Here is a 20,126-nt window from a genome sequence, read left to right as displayed (position 1 = left end):
TCTCATCTAAATCATTCATATAACTGACAAACAAAAGTGGACCAAGCACTGATCCCTGTGGAACACTGCTAGTAACAGGCCTCCAGTCCGAAAAGCAACCCTCCTCCATCACTCTTTCTCTCCTGTCATTAAGCTAATTTTATATCTAATTGACAAGCTCATCCTGAATCCCATGTGATCTAATGTACTTATTAGTCCACCATGTGGAACCTTGTCAAAGACTTTACTAAAGCCCAAGTAAACAATGTCTAGCGCTCTGCCCTCTCGATTCTTCTTGGTTACTTCATCAACAAATTCAATCAAGTTTGTGAGCCAGGATTTCCCTCACACGAAACCATGCTGATATCCCTAATCATTCCTTGTCTCTCCATACACATATAAATCCTAACTTTCAGAATTACCTCCAACAATTTACCCACCAAAGTCAGACTCACAGATGTATACTTCTCAGGCTTCTCCTTGCATTTCATCTTAAACAAAGGCATAACATTAATCACTCTCTTGTCATCCGGTACCTCAACCATAGTTATAGATGATAAAAATATTCCTGCAAGGGGCCCCACAATTTCCTCTCTACGTTCCCACTTTTCTTGACTTTGGTTGAAAAAACTACATGAACAGAAGATTATCTTGTTGACTTACGCATATATTAGTGTTCCTTCCTCTAGACTTCCCCAGCCTACCAAACAACATTGTCAACATATGGGCTGCAGTGGTTTAAGAAGAAGGCCCGTTTTCGTCTTCTCAGGAGGTAACTTGGGACTGACAACGTATGTTGCTTTTACCCGTGATGCCTATACCCCATAGGTTGAGTTTGTTTGTTTAAAAAGCTGTATGTGCCAAATGGCTCACAGAGTTAGTTGTTTCCAAATAATGTTATTTGACAACAATCAGAGAGGATCCAAATTAGCAATCAGAAAACTTTGATAATAACCCAGGTAAAAGTGTAAGAGGTTTATATTTTTTGTTTAAGATATACTTGCTTTGGAAGCAGTTCAGAGAAGATTGATCACGTTTTTTGCGGAACATTAGAAACATTACAAACAGGAATCCTGCAGCCCAGGAAATCTTTGGATGGTAAGTGACGTCAGTGCGCAAGTTAACTGTTAAATGACACGCAAGCACAGTCGGATTGACAGGGGTGTTCCCAAAACGTCCAATTTGGAGAGAGGTACGCATGTGTGACCTTGGCTCAAAACAGAACTTTGAGGATCTAATTTCCCCCCGAAGCCGCTGAGAAACTGAGCAATTTCCGATTTTCAACATCCACAGTTTTTGTTTGTTTACACTGAAAAAAATCTTGCAATTGGGCAAGGAGGAACTGGAGCCAGTGGCTGAATGCAGAGGCTTCAGAAATGCCCAGAATCTAAGAAATGTTACAGCATGGAAGGAGAACCATTATTCCTGAACTAGCTCCTTCGATGAATATCATTACATTGTGCTAATCTCCTGCATTTGCCCTCCTTCACACACTATTTTTGTCCAAATCATCATCCAATGCACTCTTGAGTACTACAAATGAACCTGCCATTGCTGCTTTTCCAAGCAGTGCATTCTTCACCCTAAACACTTGCTGAGTGAAAAAGTTTTTTCTCACTTCACGTTTGCTTCTTTTGTAGATCACTTCAAATAGAGAAAAAGACAAGAACACCTTCTTGGTCTTGGTCCTTCTACAGGTGGGAAACGTCTCTCCCTATCTACTCCAATCCAGCCCAGTCATGATTTTGAAACCTCCCTCAGACTGCATCTCAGCTGGATATCGTTGCTGTCACAGAGGTATGGTTCAGCAAGGTACAGGACTATTAGCTCAATGTTCTAGTGTATAGAATCTTCAGATGAGATAGAGAGTGTAAAAGAGAAGGTGGTGTGGCAATATTAATCTTGGAGTCAGTTACTTCAGTCATGAGGGACACCTTACGAAGTTCCTCAAATGAAACCATATAAGTAGAATTAGATCAAAATGGGGCAGTCACTTTGCCGGGGATATATTACAGACTCCCAAATAATCAGAAAGACCAATACTTATGCAAAGTTCAGTGTAAAAATAACAGGATAAGTATATTTGGGGATTTCAAATTCTCCAGTATTAATTGGATTAAACAAAGTGTGATAGGCTTTGAGGGGGTGGAATTATTAAATTTGGTTCAAGACAGCTTTTTAAGCTAGCACATTTGAAAGGGCTACAAGACCTACAAGGTGGTGATGCACCTAGTTTTATGGAACAAAGCCAGGCAAGTGGTAGGTATGGAGGAGGGAAGCATTGCAGTGATCGTGACCAAGATTCTGTACGATTTAATATCGATAAAGTCAAAGATAGACTAGAAATAAAGGGGCTGGATTGGAACGAAGATGAATTTATTAAGATAAGACATGATTTGAGCAAAGTGAGTTGGGAGAAGCTACTTGCAGAGATATCCACATCAGAGCAGAAGGAGACATTTGAAAGGTTGATAGTGAGAGTGCAGGGCCAACCAACTTTTTCCAGTAAAGATAAAGGGTAGAATAAAAGAAGTCCAGAGAACACTGGATGATAATGGATGTACAAAATTCAATAAGGAGAAAAAAGGAAATTATGGTAGATACTGAAGGGTCAGAAATAGTGGATGCCTTAGAGGAGTAAAGATCGTGCAGGGATTTATTTTAAAAAAGTGGAATAGTGAAGAGCAGATATGGAAAAATGCTGGCAGACAACATTAAAACTCCAAAGGCATTTTATAAGTTTATTAGTGGAAAGAGAATAGCCAGAGAATGAATAGGGCCCAATAGGGAACAAGGTGCAATCTGTGTCTGGAACAGGGAGCTGAGGTTTTAAATGAATGCTTTACATCTGTATTCAATGCAAAGAAGGACAATGTAGATATAGAAATTAAGCAGGGGAAATATGAATGAGCATTGACATAGAGGAGGTGTTAGCAGTATTAGTAGGCTTCAAAGCAGATAAATCCCCAGGCCCAGCTGCGATGTACCCCATGCTGCTACGAAAGGCAAGGGAGGTGATTGCAGGGACTCTGACATTAATTTTCAAAAGCTGTATGGCCACAGGAGGAGTGGTAGAGGACAACTGATGTGGTACCATTATTCAAGAAGGGTAAGCCAAGAATGTACAGGCCAGCAAGTCTAACATCTGTGGTCGGGGAACCATTATGAAAAAATCTGAGGGACAGAATTAATCTTCACTTGGAGAAGCAAAGATTAATCACGTATTGTCAGCATGTCTTTGTCAGGCAGAGATCATGTCTAACAAATTTGATTGAATTTTCGGAGCAGGTGATTTAGTGTGTCAATGAAATTAGTGCTGTTACATAGCCTTCAGTAAGGCTTTACACAGAGTCGTGCTTGGAAGACTGGTTGAGAAGTTAAGGATAATTGGGACATGGGAAAAATTGGATCTGAAATTGGCTTAGAAGCAGTAAAACAGATAGTTATAGTCAAAGGGTGTTTTAGTGTATGGAAGCTTGTATCCAGTGGTGTACCACAGGGTTCAGTAATGGATTCCTTGCTGTTTGTTGTGAATATTATTGATCTAGACATGAAAGAACAAGGTGTGATTAGAAAACTCCCAGACAACATTGTAATCGTATAAACTTCAGAACAATAATAACTGTTCACACATTGAAGGAATCAACAAAGATAGACTAAAAGCAGCAATAACTCTGTCTGGAATAAACTATGAAGGGAGAAAGACAAACTCATGTTGGAATTGAAAGCCATTAGCCATGCCTGGGAAAAGGAGTCGAAGCTACATGAACAAAACTATTTTGACACTTGCTTGATAATTGGGTAGGTGGATGGGCAGATGGATGGATGGAGGGATGAATGAATGAATAGATGAATGATTGAATGTTTTATTGTCACATAGAGTCATAGAATCATAGAGATGTGCGGCATGAAAACAGACCCTTTGGTCCAACTCGTCCATGCTAACCAGATATCCTAAATTAATCTAGCCCCATTTGCCAGCACTTAGCCCATATCCCTCTTAACCGTTCCTATCCACATATCCATCCAGACGCCTTTCAAATGTTATAATTGTACCAGCCTCCATCACCTCTTCTGGCAGCTCATTCCATACATGCACCACCCTCTGCATGAAAAGGTACCCCTTAGGTCCCTTTTAATTCTTTTCCCTCTCACCTTAAACCTATGACCTCTAGTTTTGGACTCCCCCACCATGCGGGATGTCTAAGGAGATACAGTGAAAAGTGTTCTGTCACCACAATACAGCACTATTTTGAGGTACTAAAGAAGAAATTTGAAGTAGTTAAATGGAGCTCATCTTCATTGGTTGATGTCCCAAACACACCTCCAGGATTTATGTAAGGTCTCTGGATGGTCCTCTTTCCAAGCCTATCATAGCCAGGAGTAGCCATTCCACCATCACTGCAGCTGATCCCTGGCCACCAATTCCAGGAATCCACATATCAGGCCTAAGAAGCCAGGAGTCCCCAACCCAGTCACCGCCAACACCACTTCAGCCTCCCCCAACATCAGGAAAATGAAGAAAAGAAGAAGGAAAAGAAAAAGATGAAAAGGAAAAATAATAAAAAGAACATGGACGGGCCTACTCTGCTGGTGCCACCATGTTGAATAGCTGGTTCACACTCTCCTAGCTATGCACGCTCTCTCTCCTTTGTGCTGCAAGGCGCATGCTTTCCTCCAAGCTGCAAGTCGCATTCTCCTGTTGTTGCTGCTGCTGCTGCATATGCTCAGAGGGCCGGGCCCACTCTCACCTCATCAAAAATGCCGAAAAAGCTTTTAATGAGGAGAAAATGGGCGGCACGGTGGCACAGTGGTTAGCACTGCTGCCTCACAGCGCCAGAGACCCGGGTTCAATTCCCGCCTCAGGCGACTCTCTGTGTGGAGTTTGCACATTCTCCCCGTGTCTGCGTGGGTTTCCTCCGGGTGCTCCGGTTTCCTCCCACAATTCAAAAATGTGCAGGTTAAGTGAATTGACCATGCTAAATTGTCCGTAGTGTTAGATGAAGGGGTAAGTGTAGGAGTATGGGTCTGGGTGGTATACGCTTCGGCGGGTCGGTGTGGACTTGTTGGGCCGAAGGGCCTGTTTCCACACTGTAAGTAATCTAATCTAAAAAAAAGAACAAAAACGAAAGTAAAAGAAATAAAAAAGAAACAAGACCAGGAGCTTGAAAGCAGCAATCGTCTTCCATTGCAATCTTGGAGTTCTTTACTGCACTGCTGAAGAAGTGAAGAAGATAGTTACAAGAAAAATGTGTCTTCAAACTGAGAGTCAATACCAAATGTAACAGGCAACAGAGAAACTACTTATTGAAGAAAATAAGCTGCTGACTTGATGTTTCAAGAGGAGGAGTCAATAATTTGGATGAAAAGCTCAAAAGAATCATGAATAATATCGCATCATAGACCTGAAAGATGAAAATCTGTATAAGAATCTGACTCCACAATCCTTCATTAGGAGAATTTCAAAGAACAATTTTGCACAAGGATCGAACCATGGACACTTCCAGAGACAGACACTGTCAGCTGGAATCATAGCTAAATTCCACTATTAAACAAGTAGTAGGAGAAAGTGAGGACTGCGGATGTTGGAGATCAAAATCGAGAGTGTAGTGCTGGAAAGCTGAAGCTGATCCCTATTGAAGGGCTTATGCCAAAACATCGATAATCCTGCTTGACCTGCTGTGCTTTTTTAATCAAGTAGTGGTCAAGTTGAGTTGCGAGTGTGATCTTGCTAACTTGACGGGTCTTATGTTGGTTGCTACATGCAATTGTAGCAGCTTGCAACTGCTCAAGTAAAAAATCATCAAAGAGGAAGGCCAAAAATACAAGCACAACCAATGAAACAAAAAGTGCACAGAATTTAGCCAAAAAGCAAGGCACACTGGGAATACCTCAGCCAAGACATAAAGACACAGAGAGACAATTTTGGCAGGGGACAGACCTTTGCAAGATACAGGCCAAGACAATTGAAAACCAAAGAGGCATCAGAACTCATTAGTCAGTGTAAACGGACAGTTCAGCATTTCCTGACAAACAAAGTAAGACTACACACGTGGGACAGACGAGTCTTTGTAAAACAAAAGACCAAGTGCATATTCTGGTCAAAAACTAGACACCCAGGTCCTCCAAAGCAGACTCATCAAAGGGTTCACTTGTTAGTAAGCCATTGAAAGCCACTTACAACATTTCAAGGTGATAAAACCAATTGTTTTAAGAGTCGGAGGCCGATTCACGTATTGGGTGAAATTTGAGATTTTACATCAGGAGGAATGTCAAGATCTCGGAGAGGTTGCAGAAGAGATTAACTGAGTTGTTACCAGGACATAAAGGCTTCAGTTATATGAACAGATGAGTGAAACTACAGCTCTTTTCATCAAAGAAAAGAGTCAGCAGATATCTGAATGTGGAATTATTCACAATTTATCAAATAAATGAAGAAAAATTATGTGCACTCTTTGTTAGTCAGAAAGTAGAGGACATAAAATTAATATAATTACCAAAAGACTGTTTATCTTGAGCCCAGTTAGACCTGTTATGAACACCAGCAGAAGCAAATTCAAATTTACATTCAAATCAAAGGGGTGGTGTGGTGACAAGGTGGTTAGCACTGCTGTCTCACAGCACCAGGGACATGGGTTTGATTCTACCCTTGGGTGACTGACTATGTTGAGCTTGCACGTTCTCCCCGTGTCTTTGTGGGTTTCATCTGAGTGCTCTGGTTTCCTTCCACAATTCAAAGATATGCTGGTCAGTTGAATTGGCCATGCTAAATTGCCCATAGTGTGAGGTGCATTAATCAGGGTTAAATATAGGACAGGGCAATGGGTCTGGATGGGTTACTCTTCAGAGGGTCGGTGTGAACTTGTTGGGCCAAAGAGCCTGTTTTCATACTGTGCTGAATCTAATCATGGGCAGATTAGGTGGATTGGACATATTAAATGACTTCTCCTCAGTGTAAACTTGATTGTGTGAGAGGTTGCATAATGTTGCAAATTCTTTCTCATGCATACAGCAGGCTCACCCTTGTAGACTGTGCTCATTTGTCTAACAATCAAATTAATGGATCAATTTCTTCACGCAGGTAGATCCATTAGAGTGTTTTAACATTTGGTTTTGTAGGCAGAGTCCCCACAGGCCAAACCAAGGTCATTTCTCTATATTGAGAACACTGGTTTCCCAGCAGTGAATTGGGAATACCATTGTTTATATGCCTCCAGTCCAAAGAAAATACATTAACCACTACTGTCTGTTTACTGCCATTTACCCAAAATCCAATGCTGCCTTATTATCTGCAGTACTGTGAACTTTAATTTAAACTTTACTTAATTTAAAGTGCCCAAACCCTGTAAAAGTCTCACATATTCACTCTGTAATATAATGAATACACTGTGCATCCTGTAAAGTACCTACTGATTCTTTACTTCCATTACATTATCAATGTAAAATGGGATAAGTGGCATGATGGCTCAGTGGTCAGCACTGTTGCTTCACAGCACCAGGTACTTGGGTTTGATTCCAGTCTTGGGTGACTGTGTGGAGCTCTGGTGTTTTCCCTGTGGCTGCATGGGTTTCATCTGGATACTCCGGTTTCCACCAACAGTCCATAGATGTGAAGGTTAGGTGGAATGGCCATGATACACTGCCCCAATATGTCTTGGGATGTGCAGGCTGAGTGGGTTAGTCATGGTAAATATGGGGTTACAGGGATAGAGTGGGGGTCTGAGTGGAATGCTATAAAGAGGGTCAGTGCAGACTCAATGGGCCGATTGGCCTCTTTTCCACTGTAGAAAGTGATTATAAGTGTGCACAAGAGATGCCCAAATCAGACACAAAGTAGCAGTTTAGACATATGTATTATTAATCTTACATGCTGCATGAAATGGTGAGCATCAACAAATTTTCTTATATACATATTTTGATTCATTACACTGCTTTTGAAGTGAAGTTAGTGTGTTTTTATGTAGGTCTGATATCCATATTGGGTATGTGTTAAGTTTGTTGTATGTACCTGGGTTTAAGGCATGCAACTCTGAAGACAAAGTGCTTACCTTTGTCAGCACCCATCATACAACTTTGAATCACATATGCGAGTTAACTGAATTCATTGTGGCAGTTGGGAGATAATTTTTTACCAATCTTTATAATACTTAGACAACAAATCTGGTGTTTAACATTTTACATGTGTCAACTGGTCCAGGATTGTTTCAAATGAAATTCCTTGACATTTCACAGATAAGAGACCAGTTGAAATCCTGCTGCCAATTGTTCCACTTTATGCCTTTTTGCTGTTGAACTCTGAATTATGTCAGTTCTCAAGTTTGGCTATTTCCATAGAAAAATCCTGCCTCTACTGCATCCAGAGTAAATTGACAAATCTTGAGGGAGGGTCACTGGACCCAAATGTTCACTTTGATTTCTCTGCACAGGTGCTGCCCGATCTGCTGAGCTTTTGCAGCAACTCATGATTTTGTTGTTAGAAAGAGACCCTGAGTTCCATCATGTCTGTGCTGGTCATCACCATCTACTCTAATCCCATTTTCTGGCAGATGTCCCATAGTCTTCTAAGCTGTGGCATTTCATGTGTTCATCTATATAGTTCCTAATGCTTTGAGGGTTCCTGACTTTGCCACCCCTTCTGGCAGTGTGTTTTGATATCCAAAATCCTTAACGCGATAAAACATAATCAAATTCCCTCTAAACATCCTGCTCCTTACCTGAAAATTGTTTCAGCCAGTAACAGTCTCCATTAACAGTTATTCACCCTCCTAACTCTGGTGTTATCTATTCCTTTGTCTGTCCAACTGTTCTTCTCTCTCTTTGGGCTCTCTTCCCATTTATCACTTACTCCTTACCCCATCCCACCCAGTGACCTTTTATCTTCTCCTGCTGAATACTCTCTGCTCATTCCTGAAGATTCCTTTGTCTGTCCAACTGTTCTTCTCTCTCTTTGGGCTCTCTTCCCATTTATCACTTACTCCTTACCCCATCCCACCCACCCTATCTTCAGCATATAAACCAATATTTTCCAAGCTCCCATCAGTTCTGAGGAAGGATCACCGGACGCAAAACTTCAATTCTCATTTTCCTTGGATGCTGCCTGACCTGCTGTGCTTTTCCAGCACCATACTCTCGACTCTGACCTCCAGCATCTGCAGTCCTCACTTTCTCCTAACAAAAGATTAAGTCTTGATTTCGCAGATGGAGCCAGACCTGCTAAGGTTTTCCAGCAACTTTTTTTTAATCCCAAAACTTTTTCCTAGTTATTTCCTTTCTACTAAGAGTCCAAAGATGTGAAGGTTAGGGTGGGTTGGCTGTACTAAATCACTCCATAATGTTCAAGGCTGTGCAGGTTAAATGGATTAGCCATGGGGAATGCAGTGTTCCAAGCTTTGGGTGGGATGATCTTCATAGAGCTGGTGTGGTCTCAATGGTCAAAATTGCCTTAGTGGGCGGCACAGTGGCACTGCTGCCTCACTATGCCAGAGACATGGGTTCAATTCCCGCCTCAGGTGACTGACTGTGTGGAGTTTGCACATTGTCTGCGTGGGTTTCCTCCGGGTGCTCCAGTTTCCTCCCATAGTCCAAAAATGTGCAGGTTAGGTGAATTGGCCATGCTAAATTGCCCATAGTGTTAGGTGAAGGGTTAACTGTAGGGGAATGGGTCTGGGTGGGTTGCAGGTTGGTGTGGACTTGTTGGGCCGAAGGGCCTGTTTCCACATTGTAAGTAATCTAACCTCTCTAACTGTCCTAAATGCCAACAGTAACATAATTTTTAACTTTAAGCCCAAACACTTGCACCCAGACGATGATCCTAACATCTGTCATTGTTTCCTAGTCGAATCAGTCAAATTACTAATTGTGATGTGAATGGGACTGATATAAGACGAGAAGATATGAGCAGAATTACGTCTTGTCTACTCTGCCAGTTGATCAGGACTGATATGATATTCAACCCGATTCTCCTGCCTTTTCACTGTCACCCGTGATCCGCTTACTAACAGGAACCTATCTTTCTCTGTCTTAAATATATTTGATGGCTTGGCCTTCACAGCAAATATCACGTTATTTGAAGTTCTGCTGCTCACTGTAGGATGAAAATTCTGTTTCACTGAAAGCACCTTCAGCTAAGACTGATCATATGTGAGACATCATATTTGGCAGGGCAAAAATTAGGACTGTAGATGCTGGAAACCAGAGATTAGATCAGAGTGGTGCTGGTAAAGCACAGCAGGTCAGGCAGCATCCGAAGAGGCAGCCAGGTTTCAGGTAGGAGGAAAAACATCATGATCCTTTATTGCACAGAATGCATCCGGGTCCAATATGTATTTTTGAAAGTATATTTTCGATATCAATTCATTCAGAGATGTTGGAACAAGTGGTTCTTGAAACCAAATGGCTATGCTCAGAGGCAGGGACTCCACCACTGTGCTGCAAGAGCCCGAAGAGGGGAGATATGTATATTTTCATTCGTTTATCCCTTCTCCAAACAACCCGTTCATGGACGTTATAATACACCTCTGGAACAAATGGGAATTGAAGCCATGCTCAGAAGCAGGCCACATTACCGGTGACCTCCAGGGGTAAGGGGCCTTCAGAGCCGGTGGATTTGCTATGCCACGATCGTTCCACACGACTGAATGCGCAGGCGCGGTCGGTTTTCGGGGTGTGTGTGGGGGGTGGGGGGGGAGGAGAAATATGTGGTGTTTAGACATGCGCAGTGAGGCGATGGAGGCGGGCTAAAAATGCTGGAGTCCCTCATTCGGCCGAATGGAGCATGTCAGGGATTGAAGTCACGGCCGTGTCCGAACGGTTCAGCAAGCATCCGGGGTAGTTCAGAGGCCGCTCAATAACAGCCCAAAGGCTCTTTCTGCATTCAGAGGTGCGGAACGCAGAGGTGCGGCCTCACCGTCTCGCGTCGGGACTGTTCAGGAAATGCGGGGTTCCCTCCTCGCGCTCCGGACTGGGTAATCCCGGCGAGCCGGCGGCCACCTTGGTAAAGGAGGTGGTGTTTGAGGAGGAAGCAATACGACACCGCTGCTGTAGTACAGGCGAATCTCACGATCCGCGGGACGAGCGTAGAAAAACAATTGAAAGCAAGCAAAAACAATTTGCTGGGAAATTCAGCAGGTCCTTGCAGCATCTGTGGAGAGATGAAAACAGAGTTAACGTCTCTAGTCCATTGACATTTCTTCACGACATCGGTTTATAAAATTTTGACAAACAGAGCAGGAGAACTGGAAACAGACAGCCGATACCGGGGATGAAAATGGGTCCTGAGGAGAGAACCGGTGAGGATGGAGCAATGGAGTCTGATTTCGATGCCTGAAATTGGGGGAGAGCATGGAACACAGATTGTTGAAACAAATGGTATTTTTTTCTTATAGAATCCCTACAGTGTAAAGCAGGCCATTCAGCCCATCGAATCCATACTGACCTTCCAAAGACCACCTCACCCAGACACAACCCATGCCCCTGTAACTGTAGCTTCCTCATCGCTAGCCAACACATCTCTGGATATTATGGGCAAGTTTGTTCCATAGAAACAAGGCAAAAATCTCTCATGAATTACATGAAATTAACTTATAAACGCTTTTTTAAATGAGATTTTAAAAGAGGTGGATTGCAGGTGGGAAATTCAAATTATACATGATGTCATGCTCAGACAAGTTCATTCGATTCATCAGGGCCTGAATGCCATTTCTCATCAATATGGAAAGTGAAATGTTTGCTGGTTGTAGAAATGTATTTCTCATGTCTGCCTGACTGGAAAAGCAGTAGGATACATACAGCCAAGTAAGTGGGTTCAAGTACATGGACTGTGGAAAGAGCTTTAATCAGTTACAAACCCTGAAAAGACATTCCTAGCAGAGAGGACCTGTAGATGGATTCTGTGTGTTTATGAGGTTTCAACTGGTCAATCAACCTACAGAGGGACAAGGATACATGCACCATGGAGAAACCATGGAAGTGCGGAGACTGTGGAAAGGGATTCAATTACCCATCTCTGCTGGAAAATCATCGTCGCATTCACACTGGGGAGAGGCCTTTTGCTTGTTCCATGTGTGGAAAAGGATTCGCTCAATCATCAAATCTTGTAACACACCAGCGAACCCATACTGAAGTGAAGCCATTCACCTGCTCTGTGTGTGGGAAGGAATTCGCTCAGTCATCCAATCTCCTGACACACCAACGGGTTCATACCGAGATGAAGCCATTCACCTGCTCCATCTGTAGAAAAGGATTTAATCATCCATCCAATCTGCTGAAACACTGTCGAATTCACAGTGGGGACAAGCCATTCACCTGCTTTGTGTGTGGGAAGGGATTCACTCAGTCATCTACACTCCTGACACATCAGCGTATTCACACTGAGGAGAGGCCGTTCACCTGCTCAGTTTGTGAGAAAGGATTCAATCATCCGTCCAACTTGCTAAAACACCAGCGCGTTCACACTGGAGAGAGACCGTTCGCCTGCTCCATGTGTGGGAGAGGATTCACTCAGTCGTCAACCCTTGTGATACATCAGCGAACCCACACTGAGGCAAGGCCTTTCACCTGCTCTGTATGTGGGAAGGGGTACATGAATTCATCCAAACTCCTGATACACCAGCGAGTGCATACTGGGGAGAGGCCATTCAGCTGCTCCATATGTGGAAAGGGATTCATGAGTTCATCCATTCTGCTGACACACCAGCGAATTCATACAGGGGAGAGGCCATTTACATGTACTATTTGTGGGAAGCGATTCACTCAATCATCCAACTTGTTGAGTCACCAACGACGTCACAAATGACTGCAGGAGTTGGATTGCGATTTCATTACTGCTACTAATGTTGTCTAGTACTGAGTGACATTCATTCTGACAGATTGGATTTGTTTCTTTTAATGTTAATGATCCCTGTAACTGGAAAGTGTTTCGTATTGCAAGCTGCTTTGATTCTGCCTCGGTCCCTAAGTTACTTGATTTCTTATCCAATATCCAGAACTAGATGGACAGAAATTTCCTCCAACCAAAAATTGGTAAGACTAAAATTATTGATTTTGAGCACTGGCTCTGAGCACCACTTCCTATCCACTGACTCCATCCCTCTTCCTGAAAATGGTCTGAAATTAAGTCAGTCTTCTGCTTACAATGTCACATTTTAATTCTGAGATGAACTTCCAACCTCATGTTCCTTCCATCATTTAGACCGCCCATTTCCACCACCATCAAATCACTTGAGTTCACCCCATCTTAGTCAAGATTAGAACAGTGCTGGAAAAGCACAGCAGATCAGGCAACATCCGAGGAGCAGGAAAATCGGCATTTCGGGCAAATTAGCTCAGTTCTGCCGAAATCTTTGTTCATACCATTGTTTCATCTAGACTCAACTTTTTGCTTTAACTTTCCTAACTGATCTTGCATATCGTATCCCTTGTAAATGTTTGTGTCATCCAAAACTCAGCTGCCCATGTCTTAACTCACAGCAAATCCCAGTTCTCCTTATCTCAGGTGCATGGATGTGAATTGGCCTGCAGTCAAATGTCATCTTGACTTCAAAATTCTCAGCATCATTTTAAAACATCTCTTCGGTTTTGTCCTTCCTGTGTAATGTACTCCTTCCTTTGAAACCTATGCAATATTTGCAATCCTCAAATTCTGGCCTCTTGTGTGTTCCCAATTATAAATGTTTCTCCATTATCAGCCAGCCCTGCAATTTCCTCCCTATATATGTCTGCCTCTTTTCCTCAGTTTCCTCGCAGACACTCCTTAAACCAAATCGTCAACTGAGCCTTTGGTTGTCTGACCTATTTGCTTCTTTGTGACTCATTGTCAAATGTTGTTTTATACTGTTTCTGTGCAGTCTGCATTGCATTAAAGGTACTATGTAAGTACAAGTTGTGATATTATCTGTTGCTGATTGTGCTTTCAAGGCTGCAGTTTCATGAGGCTGTCTTGAAGGACAATATCCATGATCATTGCCTATTACTAAGAGATCCTAATCAATAATAAGTTTGCAACTATAATAGCAGCTGTTAAGTTAATCCTTTGGTCTTTGGTACAGTTCCATGCCTAAAAGATTCCAAAGTTTAACAGCTGCAATTAGGAAGTGCTGCTTAATCCTTGTGGACAATTCTCACTGACTTGCACATTCTTCACAGTAGCATTTCTGATATCCACCAGAAAGAAGGAAATTGGGAATTGGTGAAGAACTGGCAGCATCCTAGTTTCTCCCTTCGATCTGGTCCAGAAGTCCAATTTGAACAGTAATGGAAAATGTTCATTCTGAGTTACAGATTGAAATTCATCTTTCTGTGCCCGTGGAGCTGCTTCATATCCAATAAGAGGAAATTTGTGTCTTTGGGTTTGGTTTATGTCATGCGAGAGAAGATTGGTGTCAATGTGCAGTAGGTAGTAAAGAAGACAAATGGTATTTTGGCCTTCATTGCAGGAAGTTTTGAGCACAGGAACAAGGATGTGCTGTTGCACTTATACAGGGCCTTGGTGAGGCCACACCTAGAATATTGTGTGCAGTTTTGGTCTCCTTTTCTGGGGAAGGATGCTCTTGCTCTAGGGAGTGCAGTGACAGCTTACCAGGCCAAATGTGGGGGTGGTGGGACTGACATGAGGAGAGGTTGGCTAGGTTAGGATTGTTTTCGCTGAAGTTCAGATGGATGAGGGGGGCATTTCATAGAAATTTATAAAATTCTAACAGGACTAGGCTAGGTAGATACGGGGTGGGGGTGTTGAGAGTGTCAACAGTTGCTGGAAAAGCACATCAGGTCAGGCAGCTTTCGAGGAGCAGGAGAGTCGACATTTTGGGCCAGAGCCCTCCACAAGGAGGATGTTCCCAATGGTGGGTGTGTCCAGAACCAGAAGTCACAGTCTGAGGAATCGGGGTATACCACATAGGATAGAGATGAGGAGACATTTCTTCACCCAAAGAGTGGTGAGCTTGTGGAATTCATTAACATAGGATATAGTTGATGGCAAAACAGTAACTGTATTCATGAGGTGGTTAGATATAGCACTTGGGGTGAATGGGATCAAAGATTATGGGGAGAAAGCAGAATTAGGTTATTGAGTTGGATGATCAGCCATGATCTTGATGAATGGTGGAGCAGGCTTGAAGGGCAGAATGGCCTCCTCCTGCTCCCATCTTCTATGTTTCTATGACTGTGGGATTGCTTTACATCAGTTAAGAGGCATTTGGTATCAGTGATTGTGTGATTGGTTTGTGTCAGCTAAAAGGAGTTTGGTGTCAGTGATTTGTGGGATTGGGTTATATCAGCTGAGAGGAGATTGCTGTCTGTGATTTGTAGAGATAGTTTCTCCATTTTGAATCACTCTGATCAGATTTCTGCCCCATGAAAGTTCTAATCTGTGTCACAATAACAGTTAATGTGACTCTGATGGCGGTAAAGCTTTTCTTCTCGACCTGTTCACCTTTCTTTGTGCGGTAATCACATATGGTGCTATGGTCTACACGGACTTTAACAAAGTTTTTGGTATGTTCACTCATGGCAGACTGGTCAAAAGAGTAAGACTCTACAGGTTCCAAGGCAAAGTGGCACTTCGGATCAAAACTGGCTGAGAAACAAGAAGCAGAGGGTGTTTCTGTGACTGGAAATCTATTTCCAGTAGGATGCTCAAGTTGTGGTCCTGGAGTTATTGCTGTTTGTGGTCTAAGTGATCAATTTAGATTTAAATATAGGGGAAATAGTGAAGGTGTTTATGAATTACACAAATTCCTCGAGTGGTAGATAGTGAGTAAACTGCAGGAGGTGAATAACAGATGGTCAGGTGGACAGAGCAGTGGCAAATGGAATTCAGCCTAGTAAAGTGAGATAATGGATTTGGAGAGGGCTAACATGTCAAGAGATTATTCTATGAATGAAGGACTTTGGAAAGTACTGATGGTCAACAGGACTTTGGTGTACATGTCCAGAGAAATTGAAGGTAACAGACCAGTTAGATAAAATGATCTAGAAAGAATATGGGATAGTTGCCTTTATTAGCTGAGGCATAGAATACAAGAGCAGGGAGATTATGTATAAAACTGTGCAAAACTTTGATTAGGCCACAACTGGGGTCCTGTGTGCAGTTATCATCACGACTTGTAGGAAGGATGTGATTACACTGGAGATGGTGCAAAGGAGATTTACCAGGATATTGTCTGGGTTCAAAGTCCTGAACTATGAGGAAGGATTAGATAGACTAATGTTGTTTTCCTTACAGCAGCAAAGATTGAGGGGGATCCTTAAGTATGTTTGTGAGGGGCATAGAAAGGCTGGATATGCAGGCCCTTTTCCCATTAGTCAAGGGATCAATAATCAGGGGACATTGATTTAGAGTAAGAGGTAGAAAGTGAGGAGGAGAATTGAGGATAGATTTTGTTTTCAGCCCGAGTGTGTTGGGAATCTGGAATTCTTGAAAGGGTAGTTGAACCAGATAGTCTTGTAACATTTAATCAGTGTTAAGATATTCACTTGACATAACTACAGGGTCTATAGGTCATGAGCTAGAAAATGGTATAAAGGTAGCTGGATCTTTGTTAACTAATGCAGAGATGATAGGCTGATTGCCCTCTTGTTCTGTAAACATCTGAGTTGTTAGTCCAATGCACTGGACTTGGCTTTGTTAATTAGCATTGCAACAGGGTCCTTGTATCATTTCTCATCTGCCATCTCAAAGATCAAAACCATTTCATTCAGATTTTTGGCAGCTTTTGACAGAGATTAGTTAAGATTTTTACTTTAGACCTTTGTGTTCTTTCATATTGTAACATAATCCTTACCAATCTACATCTGCCTATGACAGTATAGGTAAGAATCACCATCACACAGCCTTTGTGGAGATGAAGTCCCACCTTCACATTTTGTGTGGTACTATCACCTTGCTAAATGGGACAGACTTCCAACAGATCTAGCAACTCAAGACTGGCCATCCATAAGGCTCCATGGGCCAACAACAGCAGCTGAATTGTATTCCAGAGCAATCTGCTGTCTTATGGGCTATAATATACTCCCACTCAACCACTTCAATCAAACCAGAGGATCAACCCTGGTTCAACTGAGAGTGTTGGAGGGCATTCCAGGAGCAACACCAGGCATAACTGAAAATGAGGTGTCAAGGTGGTGAAGCTACCAAACAGGACCACCTGCATGTCAAACAGCATAAGCTACAAGTGATAGACAGAGCTAAGCAATCCCAATGGATGATATTTAAGCTCTACAGTCCTGCCACATCCAATTGTGAATGATGGTGGACAACTAAAGAACTTATTGAAGGAAGAGGCTCCACAAATATTCCCATCCTCAAGGATGGAAGAGCCCAAAACATCAGTTCAAAATGATGAGGTATTCACAGACATCTTCAACCAGAACTGCCAAGTGGATAATCCATTTCAACCTCCTTCAGTAGTCTCAGCGTTGCAAATATCAGTCTTTATCAAATTTGATTCACTCTACCTGATATCAAGAAATGGCTAGAGGCTTTGGATGCTACAAAAGCTACAGACCCTGACATTATTCAAGCAATAGTACTGCAGACTTGTGGTCCAGAACTTGCTGCAAGTCTGCCAAGCTCTTACAGTACAACACTGTTACCTACATAACAATTTGGAAAATTGCCCATATACGTCTTATACACAAGAAGCAGGTTCCATCCAACCCAGCCAGTACTGTCCCATCAGTCTATGCTCGAACATCTGTAAAGTGATGGAAAATGTCAACAGTGCTATCAAGCAGCACCTGCCCACTGACAGCCAGTTTCGGTTATGCCAGGGCCACTCAGCTCTTGACCTCATTGCAGCCTACAAACATGAACAAAAGTGCTCAATTCCACAGGTAAGATGAAAGTGGCAGCCCTTGACATCAAAGCCATAGTTAACAGATGCAGCATCAAGAATCCTGAGAAAAATCATCAGGTACTGAGAGCCCATTCTCCCCCGACTGGAATCATACTTGTTAATAGGGAGATTGTTGTGGTGTTGGAGGTCAGTCATCTCAGCTCTAGGACATCTCTGCAGGAGTTCTTCAGAGTAGTGAAATTGGCCAAACAATCTTCAGCTACTTTGCCAGCCACCTTCCCTCTGCGATACCATCAGAAGTGGGATGTTCATTGATTATAGCATAATGTTCTACACCATTCATAACTCCTCAGATAATGAAGCAGTGCATGTTCAAATGCAACAAGATCAGGACAATATCTAAGCTTGGGCTGACAAGTGGCAAGTAATGTTCGCGCCACACAAATAGCAGGCAATTACCTTTGTGGACTCATGGTGAAAATAGCAATAGCTTAAGTGTATTAAAGACATTTTATTCTCATTTTGGACTTTTAAACTCTGTGTTCCCATGCTATTCTTTCTTTTTACTATTTCAATACTGTAACAACACTTAAAGTATCTGTACCTAGGTACTGTTGAGAGGTGATATTACAAACTTTTCATGGCAGTCATTCGAGTGCATGTGACAATAAATGCTGTTCAAATAAGAATTGATCTAACACTGCCCCTTGAGAACCAATGATGTTACCATCATTGAATGCCCCATTGTTAACATCCTGGGGGTTACCATTGACCAGAAACTCAACTGGTCACCACACAAGAGCAGGTCAGAGGCTAAGAATACTGCAATGTGTAACTCATATCCCAGCTCCCCAAAGCCTGTCTACATTCTAAAAGGCAGAAGTCAGGAGTGATGGAAGGCACTGCATTTGCTGGGATGCGTGCAGCTCCAACATTACCCAAGAAGCTTGACAGCATCCCGGACAAAGCAACCTGCTTAATTGCCTCCACACCCACAGGCATTCACTTTCTCCGTCATGGACTCTCAAGTAGCAGTAATGTTAAAAATCACACAACACCAGGTTATAGTCCAACAGGTTTATTTGGACTATAATCTGGTGTTGTGTGATTTTTAACTTTTCCACCCCAGTGCAACACCGGCACCTTCAAATCATAGCAGCAATGTGTACTACCTACAAACGGCACCGCGGCAATTCATTAAAGATGCTTGGGCAACTCCTTCCAAGTCCACAATCACTTCCATCTAGGACAACAGTAGCAAGTACATTGGAACACAGCCACTGAAAAGTTCTATCCAAAGCCACTCACCAGCCTGTCTTGGAAATATTCCTTCACTATCACTGGGTCAAAATCCTGGAATTCCATTACTTAGCTATCCCGGCTTAGTTTAGTGAAACTCGTTAAAATAACATACCTGAAATATTAGGCAAAACCTATTTTGTATTTGTCTATTCGGGAGCGGTACTGTTGTAGTCACTAAACTGAGTAAACAATCATCATTTCATTGCGATCTTTCTACTTGTTTTGCAGCTACTTTGGCAATATATGTTTAATTTTCTGCTGGAATTCAAACTGTATGAGAATTGTAGCAAGTTTCGTTCGTGAGTGCATTGGTGGTTCAGTGGTAGAATTCTCGCCTGCCACGCGGGAGGCCCGGGTTCGATTCCCGGCCAATGCAACGCTAATTATTCTATTTTTTTACAGGGCATAATGGAGTTTAGCAAGACAGGATATCTGTTTCGCTTGGCCGCACACTCTCCTGTTTACTGCCTCGATAAAGATCAAGCAATTGTACATAGACATTAACAGGAATTTGTTCACTCAGCGTGGTGAATCTTACAGAAATCTCAACATCATACTCTGCAGGCCCAATTTTTGAGCATTTTCAACACAGGATCCATAGGTTCCTAGAAACGAATGACTAAGTGAAATGAGGATAGTGTCGGAAAATGGTCTTCAAATGATCGGTCGTGATCCCGGAATGATGGGCCAGACTCGATTCGCTGAATAGTCTGATCCTGTGTGAGCCTGTCACTGTCGCTGAGAGAGGCACTCTTTTCGAGTGAAAGATTGTTGTGTTGTCAGTGCCTGACACAGATCAGACTTTCAATGAACCCTCAAAACAAATCAATTGGGGAAAAATATGTTGCTTCTGTCTGCTATCGAAAGAACTTTTTTATGCCAGAGATGCAGGTACAGTTTCAATGTTTAAAAGACATTTGGATAAGTTCATGAATAAAAAAGGTTTGGAGGGATATGGGCCAGGAAAGATAGATGAGACAAGTTTAGTTTGGGAACATGGTCGACGTGGATTAGTTGAAACGAAAGGTCTGTTGACTCTTATGACTGTACACA

The 20,126-nt window shown here is 42.5% G+C and overlaps 1 protein-coding gene, 1 long non-coding RNA gene and 1 other non-coding gene across 3 annotated transcripts; all 3 read left to right on the top strand.

The window, feature by feature from the left end:
* Window positions 1–986: 986 nt before the first annotated feature.
* On the top strand, window positions 987–19,885 carry LOC122541469. The gene is made up of 3 exons (XR_006309611.1): window positions 987–1,077; window positions 1,620–1,776; window positions 19,476–19,885. It is a non-coding gene; the product is annotated as an uncharacterized LOC122541469 (long non-coding RNA).
* Window positions 10,581–13,859, top strand: LOC122541455 (zinc finger and SCAN domain-containing protein 2-like). The gene has a single exon (XM_043678235.1). It carries the CDS (start codon window positions 11,930–11,932, stop codon window positions 12,770–12,772), a length of 843 nt encoding a protein of 280 aa, XP_043534170.1. The 5' UTR covers window positions 10,581–11,929; the 3' UTR covers window positions 12,773–13,859.
* Window positions 19,379–19,449, top strand: trnag-gcc. Its single transcript has one exon. It is a non-coding gene; the product is annotated as a tRNA-Gly (tRNA).
* Window positions 19,886–20,126: the final 241 nt, after the last annotated feature.

The sequence above is a fragment of the Chiloscyllium plagiosum genome, chromosome 37, assembly GCF_004010195.1.
Source record: "Chiloscyllium plagiosum isolate BGI_BamShark_2017 chromosome 37, ASM401019v2, whole genome shotgun sequence".
Lineage (NCBI taxonomy): Eukaryota > Metazoa > Chordata > Chondrichthyes > Orectolobiformes > Hemiscylliidae > Chiloscyllium > Chiloscyllium plagiosum.
The sequence above is the reverse complement of the archived record's forward strand: the minus strand, read 5'-3'. Positions and strand labels throughout refer to the sequence as shown.

What these genes read in the sequence shown, in the direction of transcription:
- LOC122541455 (XM_043678235.1), top strand. Translation starts at nt 11,930, where the DNA reads ATGGAGAAACCATGGAAGTGCGGAGACTGTGGAAAGGGATTCAATTAC.